We start from the raw sequence: 14,860 nt of genomic DNA on the forward strand, positions 1-14,860 counted from the left end.
TGTGTGTGTGTGTGTGTGTGTGTGTGTGTGTGTGTGTGTAAAAGGCCTGTTCACAGCCAACAGAAGAGTTTCATTTAATTAAACAGAAATATGTAGTATTTAGTTTCAATAGCACCATCCACTGGATGTACATCCCCTGATTTTCAGGTCTGGTTATGAAATAGACCGCACATTACTTAGTGAGGAAGGAGGAAGATTAAAGTGATAGTTCACCCAGAAAATAAAATTCTGTCATTATTCAGTCATGTGAATGAGAAATGTTGCTTCACTCCAAACCTGTATGACTTTCTCCCGTGGAGAAAGGAGAAACACAAAAGGAGACAATTGAAGAAACTTCACACTGTTTTTAGACATATAATAAAAGTGAATAGGGACACATAAAAAGACTGTATGGCTTCAAAAGACTGAGAATATTGTGCATTATCAACTACTTTTAGAGTGGTTTTAATGCATTTTTGTCTAACTCTAAGTGAACCTTTGTTTCATTTTATGTTAAAAAAGCAGTGTGACAATTTTTGTATTTTTCCTTTTGGGCTCCGCTAAAGAAGTTATTTGTTTTTGTTTTTTGATAACATAAGGAATTAGAATTTTTGGGTGAATTATTCTTTTAAAGGGGTCATGACATGGGTTTTTTTATTGTATTATTATGTTCCCTTAGGTGCAATTATAGTATTAATATATTTTTTTTTAAGAAAAACTTTTAAAATCTAGTGATTTATGACCTTTTCCCACCCTGTTTCTCATCCTCTGATTCAAACAGTCTGTTTTGGGGCGTTTTCCATTTAAGACTTCAGTGTTAACGCCCACTGTTATGATTGGCTAACGTCAGTGCCTATGTATCAATTATTGACGCCCCAGCCAGAACAATATGCAAGTAAACTAAGTAAAAACACTGTGATTATTCATAATGAATGAAATTGAGCTTTAAAAAGTAGTTTAAAGTTTAAAATAGATTACTTACAGTTTATGCGTCGTCGTTGTTCCCAGAATAGTCGGCACGGACTTATCTTTGAGCAACAGTTTTCTGGCAAAGCCAGCATCATATTGAGATTTGTTCTCAAAACAGTCATCCTTAAAATGTACAGAACAAACGCTTAAGTTAACACTGCCGTGACTGGGACGTCCGCAAAAAATAAACTGCATCCATTTTTCCCTGACGTCTGGATCTTTCGGCAGCTTATTCAGAGGTTTTGTTTGACCACAGCCAGGAACAGCACATCTGTGTGGCATCGTAATTTTCCTGTGCACAAGTAGTCTCTGTCAGAGCTCGCTGTCCATCGACTGAACACTTGTGAGGCGCACGGCGATACTGAAATGAGCGTAGTTGTCTTGGCGCTTAAAGCGTAGTTATCTTGTGCTGGAGGCGGTCATATGCAAACGCTGGTACGTCACTTCTAACCGACACGTCACTTCTAACCATGAATCCAGAACGAGCTGTATTTTGAGCTTGATTAAATAAATGATTTGTTTAGAATGGGGAGGACGTCTTAAAATATTAAACTTGCAGGACGTTTTAATGATACAAAGACCTCTTATATACCAAAAGATCAAGGCAAATTTGGTTTCTCATGTCATGACCCCTTTAATTGGTGCAGGCTTGTGAAGGTGCAAATAAACACTCCAACAATATAATTTAACCGACAACCACATTATTATTACTACCATTAAACGTATACTATCAGTATCAGTCTGTTGTCACTTCTGAAAGAAATGAACAGAACAAAATGATTATGCCACAACTTCCTGTTTCCTCATAGTCCTTCCTGCCTGCATTAAGCTGTGCAACATAAGAAATGTCAAACAGAATAAAAAAAATAAAAAAAAACGAATTCACTCAAAAACAACTCTTCAAAAATCAGAAATACAATACAATAAGAAAATGATTCTGTAAAGCTGCTTTAGAACAATATGTATTGTAAAAGCACTATAATAATAATTGAATGGGTTTACTTCCTACCGAGAACTTCACAATGAATTACTGATGTACACAGAACAGAACAAATCAGCAGTGCAACACCCTTCACCAAACTTAATCCAGTCAGACTTCATAAAACTCACTGAACCTTCAGACACCTCTGCCCTTTAGCATAAAGCTCATACAAATTCATTAGCCCTTTTAATAGACATATAGCAACAAATCCACATGAGAAGCAGAGGTGTGTTTTCATACAGGTTCATTTGCAAGTGCATTTAGATCTCATTTTGATAACTGCCATTGAGCTGCAAATGTATATGCTGGATTACCATGTTAAAATGTTTAATAAAGAGATGCCTTTATCTAGTGAATATTCACTGTCCACCTGTTCCATTCTAAACATGTTGCTCAGCCGACTACAACCAACATCAGAGTTGTAGGGTTAAATTACAGTTTGCCTCATTCTAAAATAAACCTACAAAGGCCTTTCATCATCTAATGTGTTAGATTCTGTTTGATAGAAATTAAATAAAAGAAGAATTTTTTTTTTATATAGTGCAGCCACTCCATATGCTTTTAAGAGGCCGACAGAAGCAAGCATAGTCTAATGAACATAATATATGTATCATACATATATATATATATATATATATATATATATATATATATATATATATATATATATATATATATATATATTACCTAGACACAGATTGAGTGTACTGATTTACTGATTGCTTTGAACAAAGAACGGTTCTTACTTAATAATGTACAAATAATTAATTATGGAAATTGCTTGCAATTAAGTATTAAACTTTCAATAATATTCCAATAACAATATTTACAATATTTACCATATTTCAATACCAATACCGATTAAATACCGATACATAAACAAATACATTATTGTGTTATTAAATACAAGCACAACAACATTGAGAGCTGCAAAACAGTCACCTCTGCGGAGAGGCGGCACTGAGCACCCACAGGTAAACAGAGCAAAACACATAAGTGAGAAGACCGATGGCAAACGCAAAGTAATCTTGGGATTCTTAAGTTGTCCTTTTTTTGAATAAGCCTTGTTGTGCATGTCACGCTCAGCTTTGAGAACAACACTTGTTCGTATTGGATAAGCCGGTAATAACGCAGTAAAATTTTTATTTTGAAACCGGGGGAAGAGGGCAAAATAATTACACATTCCAATCGGTTTTTGCTGCTTAATAATATTGGATTATGTACTAATTAGTAAAGCCAGTATTTAACTAGCTCTTTCCCTGAATGACATTGCATTTCAGATAAAATCACCAAGCTGTCTTATTTTTCAACACCTCTCCTCTATATAACCAACTCTTCCAGTATGTAGAGACTATGTCCAGCTAGCTGTGCTTGTCCATTCTGGTATAATGGGTAGCATGAAGACTATACATTTTTCTTGTTAAAAATCCTGTTTCTTGTGGAAATATGACACTTTACAAAAGTCAAATTGTTGTGTACCATGATGCAGGAATTGTAGTAGCAGTACAGTGAATCTAATCAAGGTATAGACAAAAGTTACAAACTAATGCTTTTATGCTTCTTCAAGAATTAATCAAATGAGTTTGCAGGTTGCTGCCAACACGATCACATGGAAAGTCAGCATGTTGTTTCTGAGAGATCTAGTACCCTAGGATTGGGCACATTATACAGACTTACTGACAAGCGGCATCTGCCATCATACATTATTGCATCAGCTCCAGCTTTTTTACCTTCCCTTGTAACATGAACAGAACCGCTTTGAATCAGCAGCATGGGAGACCTGTGTCCATATCCCACATTGACACCAGGAAGAAATCATGTTCAATTAATCGATTCAGAGGTTGCATTTTCTCCCTAACATTATATTTGTACTCCACTAATGGTTAGGTTTTAGTTTGAGGTTTACGTTTATTAAATAGCATTCCTCTTCACTGTATTACATCCCGTATAGCTGAAAACGTCATGGTTACTGTTGTAACTTTTGTTCCCGAGGGAAGGAACGAGACGTTGTGTCGAATGAAGTGACACAAGAGGTCTTCCTGTGATGCCAAACGTACCTCTGAACCTGAGAAAAGGCCAATGTCAAGTTGGCAGACAGAATTTGCATGCCCCGACCCGGACATATGGGTATAAAGGGAAGCTGGGCAGCGAGTGCCAGTCAGGATTTTGCACTGAGGAGCAGAAAATAAGGTATGACCGTTTACAGTGGTAGGTCTAGTGCTGTTCCCTCGGGGTACAGAGGTTACAACAGTAACCATGACGTTCCCCTTCTGTCACTCACTTGACGTTGTGTCGAATGAAGTGATACAAGGGGTCCCATATAAAAATGCCACGCACTGACCATATTAAGTGAACTGCCGAGACAGGTGCAAGCAGGCTACTGCATGCTAGAGGCAACTGTGTCCTCCCCAACGCCCCCAAAAAGGTGTCATATACAGATCTTAGGTTCCCCGTACCCCTGAGTGGGGGAACAGGTACTACATGACTAGCATGGGAGCAAGCCCAGCAGCCGTGCCTTTTCACTCACTATGTCTCTCACATAGGACATCTTAATGCTATGAAATAGGTCGAGGAAGGCGGTCTTTCCTGGTCCTATTCTTTCAGGGGGAAAAGACCCTGCGTAGGCCACATCCTGCCCAGTCTAGGGGGAGGTAACATGTGGCAAATACACCACAAGGGTTGTGAAGCCGTACGTGGGAAATGGCACTACAAGCACGGCGACCGGGGCAGACCCGCCGACAGGGGGACCGTACCGTTGGAAATACATCACGGCGAGTTTGCCTGAAAGGGGAACTAAGCCAGTGGAGCCCGTCCCCAGTACACAGCACCTGTGACTCATAGTGGGTCTGGCCGCGAATTGCTCCACTGAATTTGCTGGCCAGAAAGCTAGGGAGGAGAACATCCAGGGAGCGACGCTTAGTGGCTAACCTGGGATAGAAGGCACACTGGATCAACTTGGTGAAGGGCGCTGTGTGCGACTGGAACACCCATTCGTTGTGCCACGTTACCGAGTTCTACCGGCTCGGACCTGACAAAATACAGGATGAGACCGACTCAACCCTGAGATTGTAAAATCTGGCAAAGGTATTGGGTGTTGCCCAGCCCGCTGCTCTACAGATGTCTGCTAAGGAGGTGCCATGGGCAAGTGCCCACGAGGATGCCACACTTCTCGTAGAGTGTGCTCAAACCCGCAAGGGAAGGGCACGGCCTGGGTGTGATAGGCTAAGGAAATAGCATCAACGACCCAGTGAGCTAACCTCTGTTTGGAGACGCTGTTCCCTTTCCACCATCCGCCGAAGCAGACAAAGAGCTGCTCAGAACATCTAGAGCTCTGCGTGCGGTCCAAATATATACTCAAAGCACGTACCGGACACAGCAACGAGAAGGCTGGGTCTGCCTCCTCCCAGGGTAGCTTGCTTGCAGGCTCACGACCTGGTCCCTGAAGGGGGCCATAGGAACCTTGGGCCTTGAGAACTCCAGGCAACTCCAGGCAGGTGTTGCTGACAGAGAACACATGCAGGTCCCCAACCCTCTTGATGGAGGCTAACGCGATCAAGAAGGCCGTCTTCAGGGAGAGGGCCTTGAGCTCAACTGAATCAAGCGGCTCGAGGGGGGATCTCGGAAGGCCCGAGAGGACCGAAAGGGAGGACCTTGTACTGATACGCCTGGCCGTCGAACCACAAGAAGGGTCGGTGTCGAGGCAGAATGGAGACGTGGAAGAACGCGTCCTTCAGGTCTACCACCGCGAACCAATCTAGCTGTCGAACGCAGGTAAGAATCTGTTTCTGCTTGAGCATTTTGAACGGGAGTCTGTGTAAGGCCCGGTTAAGAACTCGCAGGTCCAAGATTGGTCACAACCCAGCGCTTTTTTTGGGTACGATGAAGTAAGGGCTGTAGAAACGCTTCTCCATCTAGGCTGGAGGGATAGGGAGCTTTTATGACCATCAGAAGTGGAGAGAAATCAACTGCATCCAGGAACTACACAGAGGTGGGAAAAGATTTTTAAAAAGATGCGTCCTGAAAAGGACATTCAACGCCTGCTGTATATTGCTCTTTTATGAGTGGGAACTCAAACTCTTTTAGAGGAAATAAACTCTTTTTAGGAGGAGAAACACTCTTTCAGGCAATGAAAGCACTGTTGAAGCACCCAGGGGCGTGGACTGCACAGTGTGCAGAGAGAGAGAGAACGCCAGCTAGAAACGCATGTTGATCCAACAGCAGTGCTTATCGCCAGTAGAGGTGAGTGGAACAGTGGTGAACTCAGCTTGCTGTTGCACAACCGTTCGGCTCCGAAGAAAAATTCTGACTGGCACTCGCTGCACCGCTTCCCTTTGTCCAGGGCGGGGCATGCAAATTCTGTCTGCCAACTTGACATTGGCCTTTTCTCGGGTTCAGAGTTATATTTGGCGTCCCAGGAAGACCCTTTGTGTCACTTCATTCGACACAATGCCGAGTGAGTGACAGAAGGGGAAAAACTTGCTTCTCAACTCACTTTTGGCATCCAGCCATGCACATTTCATCTGGTAAATGGAGCTCACATGTGCCCATACGTCCAACAACACTTACTGCTTTGGCCCCACCAGTGTTTCGAAATTCGGTAAGCACAGACCAATTTTACCTAAGAAAAGTCAACCTACCTTGTTTCTGATTTCACTGTGAGATCAGTCTGTTGGTATATGCAAAAATCTGTGAAACTGCACAAACTGAAATATTTAAGGGTAACATTTATTATGCAATTTCTCTAAATGTAACCTAGGCTTTATTCAAGCTGTCAAACAACAAAGTGACGAACTTCTTAAAAATTCCCTACATCCTACTCAATGTATCATCTAGCCTAGCCAAAACTCAACAATGTATCTCTTGACAATTTTGGTCGAAATTAATGTAATGTAAAACTATGAGTGGCACTTGATGGTGTGATAACGTTTTGAGCAGCCCCCAAAGTCATAGCTGGGCACTGCCAACAAACGCTTACATTCAATGAGTCAATGTGCTTACATTCATAGAAAACAATGGTTTCAAATTTTAGTACACTGTATGTTGTCTACCTTTCAAGTCCCATTCCAGTGTCTAGTTTTAGTCTTACAAAAAGGTAATCTGTAACCCCATCTCCCCACAAGAATCCGACATTTGAGATAACATCCCTACACAGTCACTAGAAATAGAAAAAACACCAGAGTCATCAGAGTCATCCTGGATTGTGCTTCCATCTCATTTGTGCAGGGCATGAGGATATCATAAAAACATTTCAGCTCCTGGGAAAGAAACCAATTTATATTAAGCCAAATGGCCTCATGTGATCCATGCATGTTTAGATAATTTTCTATGTGCCTCTGTGGGGAGGATGTTGAGGGTGACAGGAGAGTGTGATGGTATAGAACAGAACGTTGAGTATTCATGTCTGAAGAAGACATAAGAAAACAGGGTGCCGCACTACTTTGGTTTACCACAGTGTGTGTCAGGAAATGTGACTCAAACATCTTCACAGTTTTTTAAACTTGTTTGCTTGTGACATACATTCACTTGTAATCAATGCGATGTAATCAACTAATCTATCTATAGTATTCTTAATTCATTGGTTTAGAAGAGATGCTACGAACAACTGATCTAACTCAGTCTTGATATATTTTAGATATGTAAATCAGAACTGCAGAACTAACAACATGAACGTTAGGTTGGTGATCTACAAATCCTAGTCACTTCCTGTTCACATATTGTCATTAAGCTAATTTTTTTGCACTTGTACTGGACTGCTAAAGCATGCATGTGGCCAAGCAATTGACATATCCTATGTATTAGAACCCAAGAGGCAAAGGCCATTTTGGCAAAGGCCAAAAGGCAAAGGCCTTTTCGCCCTATCAAATCTTTTAAAACTTCTCTTATAAATGACTAACCATCTACCACTTAATGTAATCAACTGCTCTGAAAGAAAACACAGATCTACAGTAGTGCCAAATCACCAAAATTTTTGAAAGTGTGACTTATGTAACTAACTGAGATACACTTTTCTGTTCTTGCCACTGTAATTTTCTTGGACTGAAATTTAATCATATTGCAGAAAGCAGCCAGAGCCAATTCAATTAAAGGCAATTAAAGACTATGAAGCCTTGACACATACAGTACTAAAACAATTCAGCAAATCAGCAAAATGAGAGCAATGAAGTATGTTACCTGCCAGAAGCTTTTTCCACACTATTAGATAGTGACAGAAACCTCCAATGTGAGGTAATAAAACATGATGAAAACAGCACAAGAGGAACAGCATGCGTTATACACACTGACTTTTCACGTATGACCTTGTATAATCTGTTCTGCTCTAGATAGAGATCACCCAGATCTATACCTATCAATATCTTTAATTCATGGTCACAAAACCCTCTCTGTTAAATTTTTCAAACAGAACAGCATAGAGATATAGGAGCTGAGTATGGAAGCAAGGTATTATATTAGCAGAATAGAGGGAAAGATATAGGAGAGGGTTTAATTATGGATCAGATGAAATGGGTCACTGACTCTATGATTGCCATCTTTGCATTACATGCCAATGAACATATGTAACCCACATAACATATTGTATGCATTAAAGGTATATTCCAGGTTAAATTAACCTGGAATATACCAATATATATATACCTTTCAGAAGTTAACAGCGTTTTCATTAAAGGGATATTTTATCAAAAACTCTCAGTCAGTATTCATTTTCATTGCACTTTTTTTGCATACAATGAAAGTCAATGGTGACTGAGGTTAAAAACTTGAACAACATTAGGGTGAGTACATTTTGACAAAATTAGCATTTTTGGTTTACCCATCAATGTCAATGTCAACCTATGTCAATTCAAACATCTGGGGCATCAAATATGATAACCACAAAAAGCTGCTACATGTTAACAATGCTTCATCGGTCGAGAGCTCGTATACGAGTGAAAGAATTTTGTGACTATGAAAAACTTTCTCATGGGAGTGTTAGAAAAGTAATCATAAATGTTTGTTATAACTAAATGGATAAATATATAATCAATATTTTAATCTGAGAGAGAATGTACAATGTAAAATGGCATCTCTAGATAATGTACGAGCTACAGAGGACACACATAAGCCACACTTGTCAATGTTACATTAGATAACAAAATATGCTTGTAACATTCACCTTGTCTCGTTTTGCCCTTACCTCTTCTTTGCCCATTTTGTCCCTTTTGGTCTTCCGTAAGTTTTACTTTCGTCCCTTATTTAACTCCACAGTCCCCTTGTTAGCGTTCATGTTCTCTGTTATTAGTTTCACCTGCACCCGCCCCCTCTGGCTCTCGCGCTCGCTCACAATCATCAGAGTATTAGTTTCACCCGCACGCGTTCTAATCACTAGATTATTAGTCTCACCTGCACTGTTCGTTTTCCCCTATATATACGCTGCCCTTTCGCTTCACTCTTGTTGGTTATTGTTTAGTTTACCCCTTCAGCTTTGCCAGCTCTAGTGTTCCCCTAGCTTCCCTGTCTTTTCCTCTCGCTTGTCTCGTCTCGTTTGATATACTCTGATTCCCGGCTTCGACCCAACGCTCCCTCGACTACTCTTCTGTGGATTTGCCCTTTGATATACTGTGATATACTGTGGCTTTTTTTTTTTTAAGGATAGCACAATTGTACTTTTCAAGCACATCAAATACAATAAGCACATTTTCAAGCACATTTTACAAAAATAATATTTGTAGGTTTAAAATTATAATACAGTAGATATGCTGTTCAAAATTTTGACAAAAAGTATTTGGACACTGTCTGTTTGTCCAACATTTTAATGTAGAGAACTACACCTGTGGTTACTCTGTCCCTGTGTGAACATCAGGGTAAATTACTTCATGCATTCACTAAAACTTAGGCCTCCCTTGGGACCAGTTGGCTTAAAGGGATAGTTCACCCAAAAATGAAAATTCTCTCATGTTTTATTCACCCTCATGATATCCCAGGTGTGTATGACTTTCTTTCCTCACCAGAACACAGTTGAAGAAAAATAGAAAAAATATCTCAGCTCAGTAGGTCCTTAAAATGCAAGTGAATGTTGATCAGACTTTTGAAGCTCCAAAAATCACAGTCAGTCAACATAAAAAATAATCGATACAACTCCAGCAGTTAAATGAATGTCTTCTAAAGCAATACGATCACTTTATCCATAACCCATCACTGCCGTTAGGCTTTACAAGTTCACATTCTGTACAGAATACACCTATTATATGGCTTCTGAAGGTATGGATTTAACCACTGGAGTCATATTGATTACTTCTGTGTTTCCTGTATGTGATTTTTGAACCTAAAAAGGTCTGGTCACCATTCAATTGCATTGTATGGACCTACAGCTGATATATTTAAAAATAAAGTTAGTGCTTAGCCTCTATAATGAACTACACATGAGGTGCATCAGCAACATACATTGGCAGATCAACCTGTTTTACTGTCAACTGCTTTCAAACACATGGGAGCTAACCTGCCAATATCCTGTTCATGCATCACTGAGTTAATGAGGAAACTGTCTGATATTGAATAAACAACCACCCTGGGGAAATGTCAAGAAAGTGTCTATTTTAAAGCTCAACACGTGTAGGCTAAATACAAAGGCATTATTAAACAACATTACGCTCACGTCACTTTTCTGCTGTTTAAAAATAACTCTCACACTTACCAGATCACTGGCGTTTTTAGCGAGCTCATCCTCACTGGATGCCGCTGAATCCACAACCAGCTTCTCAAAGCACGTCGAGCCCAAGGACGAGCTCTTCTGCTGGGACATCATCGCCACATGAGACACGAACAGCTTCGGGCTTCCGTGCGCGGATACGGAAATCTCCGGTTTACTGACTGATGCTCCATCAGCAGCGGCCAGCGGTGATGTCCCGAGCCCTTTACCGGCGCTCGAGTCCGGCTGGTCGCTGCCGAAAGACGGTGGAGTTGAGCAGCACAGATTGGGCTGTGAGGACGAGAAGACCCGATCCAGGACCTGTGATTTCTTTCTTTTAAACATCCACAAGCCACTCTCTTTTTTACCATCCCCGCTGCGTCGGTCGGAGCCCAGTTTGGGGCTTAAAAACGGTTTGGTTTTCTCCTGGAAATTCCTCCACATCCTCCGCTGGTAGGAGGTTGATTGTGTGTCTTTGGCACTCTCATCCACCTTGTGCTTCTCCTCCATAGTTCTCGTCTAGCAGCAGCGGCAGCAGACAGCCAATGAACTGAAGAGCGCACACGAGCGCGTCCACCTCGATCACACTTACAAACGACACTCGGCAACTTACAACACATGCACTGTCCCTAATGATGCTACAAGTTATCTTACCCAGAGGTTCTTTGATACGACGATTTTTCAAAAGACTAACAGAGTGACACGTACACACCTGAAGCTTGATGTACAGTATAAGCAATAAAAAAAAAAATCCCCCCCCACCCACACACACACATAATATTCTAATTATTTATGTTATAGCCTATCAATTGTACATGTTAGCCTAAAATATATCTGTCTAATCCATGATGGTTTGGTTAGGTTTGAATTTGGCTGAACCAAAACTGGACCAAAACTTTTATCAAGTTTAAATATATTTTTAATAAATTACATATTATATAATGGTTTGGTTTTGGCCCCTGAGATTTAGATGTGCTGTTGAATAGATATTATGATGCAATAATAGTATTATTCAAGCTGCCAAATGACACTATAGGATTTTGGGGTTATTTTATCATTTTATTTATGCCAATCTGAGACTTTTATAACAGTGTTTGCGGAGGGGAACCATATTCCACACTGTTTTTAAAACATTTTACTTTATTGCCTAGTTCCAAAACCATTAACAATCCTCAGAGAACATACTTTGAAATAACAAGCTTCCCTTTATGTTCCAATTCTTGATATAACGGCTTCACTATTGAGTCAGATGGGGAGAAAGGTGAATTACATTGGAACAATACACCGCTTTGTTTGTGTATCTATACGTACCAAAGCCTAATTTAGATTTTGCTTTTATGTGTTGTTTTTGTTTTGTGGACTATATGACAAGTAGAAAGTAGTTCATACATGTTCACAGTAGTTTTACAGTTTCAAGCTGAACACGAGCGCAGAGATTTTATGGCCATGCTATTGATTTTAAAGTGAAGGCAAAGCAAAGACACCCACAAAAACCCCACGCATGTGTCCTTTTGAATACCTTAGATTTTAATGTTATTTAATAATATCTCTAAAGGTTTTAACTATTTGTGTAAGGGTTCTAATTGGTACAGAACATCACTCTGATGTTTAATGTAAATGTAACTTATACACAGCAAGTAACAGCATTATATGAAGTTTGTTTACTTTCCCTAAAGAGACCAATGCCACTTAGGGTTCAAACAGAAATATTGAATACACATTTGCTATTGCCTAATAGATGTGTTACAGTTCTCAGAAGGGAAAACATTACTGGTACTCTCAACAGAGTGTTCATGAGGACATTTGGAGTCTGAAATGTTTCAGCAATTAATTATGCTTCTTTTTAACTCACAGTGCCATTCTAAAGCTGCTTATAAATGAATAAATCAGTTTAGCAATGCTGTCATCTTTTGCAGACCAGCGAGACAACTAGTTAGCTTTAATACCCCTGTATTATGTCTTTACATTTGTTGCATATTAAAGTAAGTTCCTCAAAAGTTCATCAATAAGTTGAAGTATATGAATTACAGTATACAATGTGTATTATCTTGTAGTCAAGTGCAAAGTGACACTCACCTCTCAGAAAGACACACCTCTTAGAATGTGCCATGGTAGCTAAGAGATCAATCTAAACAAATGTACTAAAGGGAAACAATTCACAAGAAAGTCTGCAGATTTACTTTACAACTAAATCAGTTATAAATCGTCAAGCTTATTATTGAAGTGTATAGAGACCAAAGAACCAACTTTCTTTTGTGAATCTCTTTCCATTTGTATGTTAATATGCAACGATTCCATCTCCATAGAAGTGTCTCTATTTCTAAAAAGTCTATTGCAGTCTATAGTAATTCACAGAGATCCTTAATCCTATAAGGAGGAGGCATGTCACATGAGACAGCTTTGCAACCTTACCCATCTCATGAAAAGTAAGTCTATTGACTATATGCTATTGTAATATATTATTTAATTGGAAGGTTCTGTTCTGTGAGTACATTCAGGACATACACCGAGAACTTAGAACACCAAAGAGGCAACTTGGCAAGTTTTATCACTTTAGCAGGAAAAAAAGATGCTCAGTCAATGGGATTCACCTCTGTTAGATGAATACTTAATTCATGAGATCATCAGCATGAAACAGGACTCAGAGGCAGCTGATCAATATTGGAGTAGTTTGCTGGAGCCCTTGAGTCATGTTCACAACATTTAATGTAATGTCAGAGAAAACAGCGAGGAGGATGCCACTCTGTTCTAATGGCTTCAATTAACATTTGGTTCTGTTAAATTACAAAGTTTTTCAGAGTAGGTTTAATAGGTTATTTTACAAAGTATTTTCACAGTCTGAGTATTAATCATTTGTAACTATTGTTGTAAACATTGTAAATATTCACATTACTCTTTAAAGAGCTCTTTAAAGTGCTTTTAAGATGATTGTGTTTTAGGGGGCTTAAATAGTAAAATATTTGGGACAATAGTCAACTACAGTTAAGAGGTCATTATACAAAAATATTTGAACCTAGTATTCATTCAATAAGAATGGATACCCATCTGTTATACCCAGCCTACAACACAATTTCAGCAAGTTCATTTTAAATCTCTAATTAAATGTAAATTATCTCAGGGATTGTGCTTCTGAGGTGGGAAAGGTGTTAATGTTTCTCTCCATCCCTCTCAGATAAGTCTAAATGCACAGATACAGTTACATCAATAACAGCTGCAGTTAAAGCATCTCAAACCTTTACGCTTATGTCTAAACATGAAAGCCAAACTGAAAAAAAATCAAAATGAGCAAGGATCAGTTTTAGGGAAGATGCTAAAAGAACCATTTTGCGAAGTGGGGCCTCCATGGATCGGACTTGTTGGTCCAGCACATCCCATAGCTGCTCAGTCAGATTAAGATCTGGGGAGGCCAAGTCAACACCTAGAACTATTTTTCGTGTTCCTCAGACCATTTCTGAACAATTTTTACTGTGTGGAATACCGCATTATCCTGCAGAGGCCACTGCAACGTCTGCAACAATTTTAGGTAGGTGGTACGTGTAACGACCACATGAATGCCAGGACCCAAGGTTCCTAAGCAGAACGTTGCCCAGAGCATCACACTGCCTCTGCCAGTCTGCCTTCTTCCCATGGGGTATCCTGCTGCCATCTCTTCCCAAAGTAAATGGCGCACACACCCGGCAGTCCACATGACATCAGACCAGGCCACCTTCTTCCATTGCTCCATTGTCCTGTTCTGATGCTTACGTGCACTGTAGGCACTTTTGGCGGTGGACAGGGGTCAGCATGTGCACTCTGACAGGTCTGCGGCAATGCAGCCCCATACGCAACAAGCTGTGATGCACTGGGTGTTCTGACACCTTTTTATCATGGCCAGCATTAGGTTTTTCAGCAATTTGTGCTATAGTAGCTCTTCTGTGGGAATGGGCCAGATGGGCTAGCCTTCGCTCTCCACGCGCATCAATGAGCCTTGGGCACCCATGACCCTGTCACAGATTCACCGGTTGTCTTCCTAGGACCACTTATGGAAGGTACGACCCAGTGCATTCCGTGAACACCTCACACGACCTGCCATTTTGGAGATGCTCTGACCCAGTCATCTAGCCATCACAATTTGGCCCTAATCAAAGTCGCTCAGATCCTTACACTTGCACATTGCTGCCTAATATATCCCACCCCTTAACAGGTGCCCTTGCCATGAGACAATCAATGTTATTCACTTCACCTGTCAGTGGTTTTTAATGTTGTGGCTGATCATTGTAAAAAATATA

General features: G+C 40.2%; 1 protein-coding gene across 1 annotated transcript in view; it reads right to left on the bottom strand.

Moving 5' to 3' along the window:
- Positions 1-11,102, bottom strand: part of LOC127642883 (multiple C2 and transmembrane domain-containing protein 1-like) — a 182,175-nt gene extending 171,073 nt beyond the window's left edge. Inside the window, exon 1 of the mRNA XM_052125316.1 lies at positions 10,599-11,102. Coding sequence (XP_051981276.1) covers positions 10,599-11,102 — 504 coding nt within the window. The remainder of the gene's footprint in view (positions 1-10,598) is intronic.
- Positions 11,103-14,860: the final 3,758 nt, after the last annotated feature.

This window comes from Xyrauchen texanus, chromosome 4 (assembly GCF_025860055.1).
Source record: "Xyrauchen texanus isolate HMW12.3.18 chromosome 4, RBS_HiC_50CHRs, whole genome shotgun sequence".
Lineage (NCBI taxonomy): Eukaryota > Metazoa > Chordata > Actinopteri > Cypriniformes > Catostomidae > Xyrauchen > Xyrauchen texanus.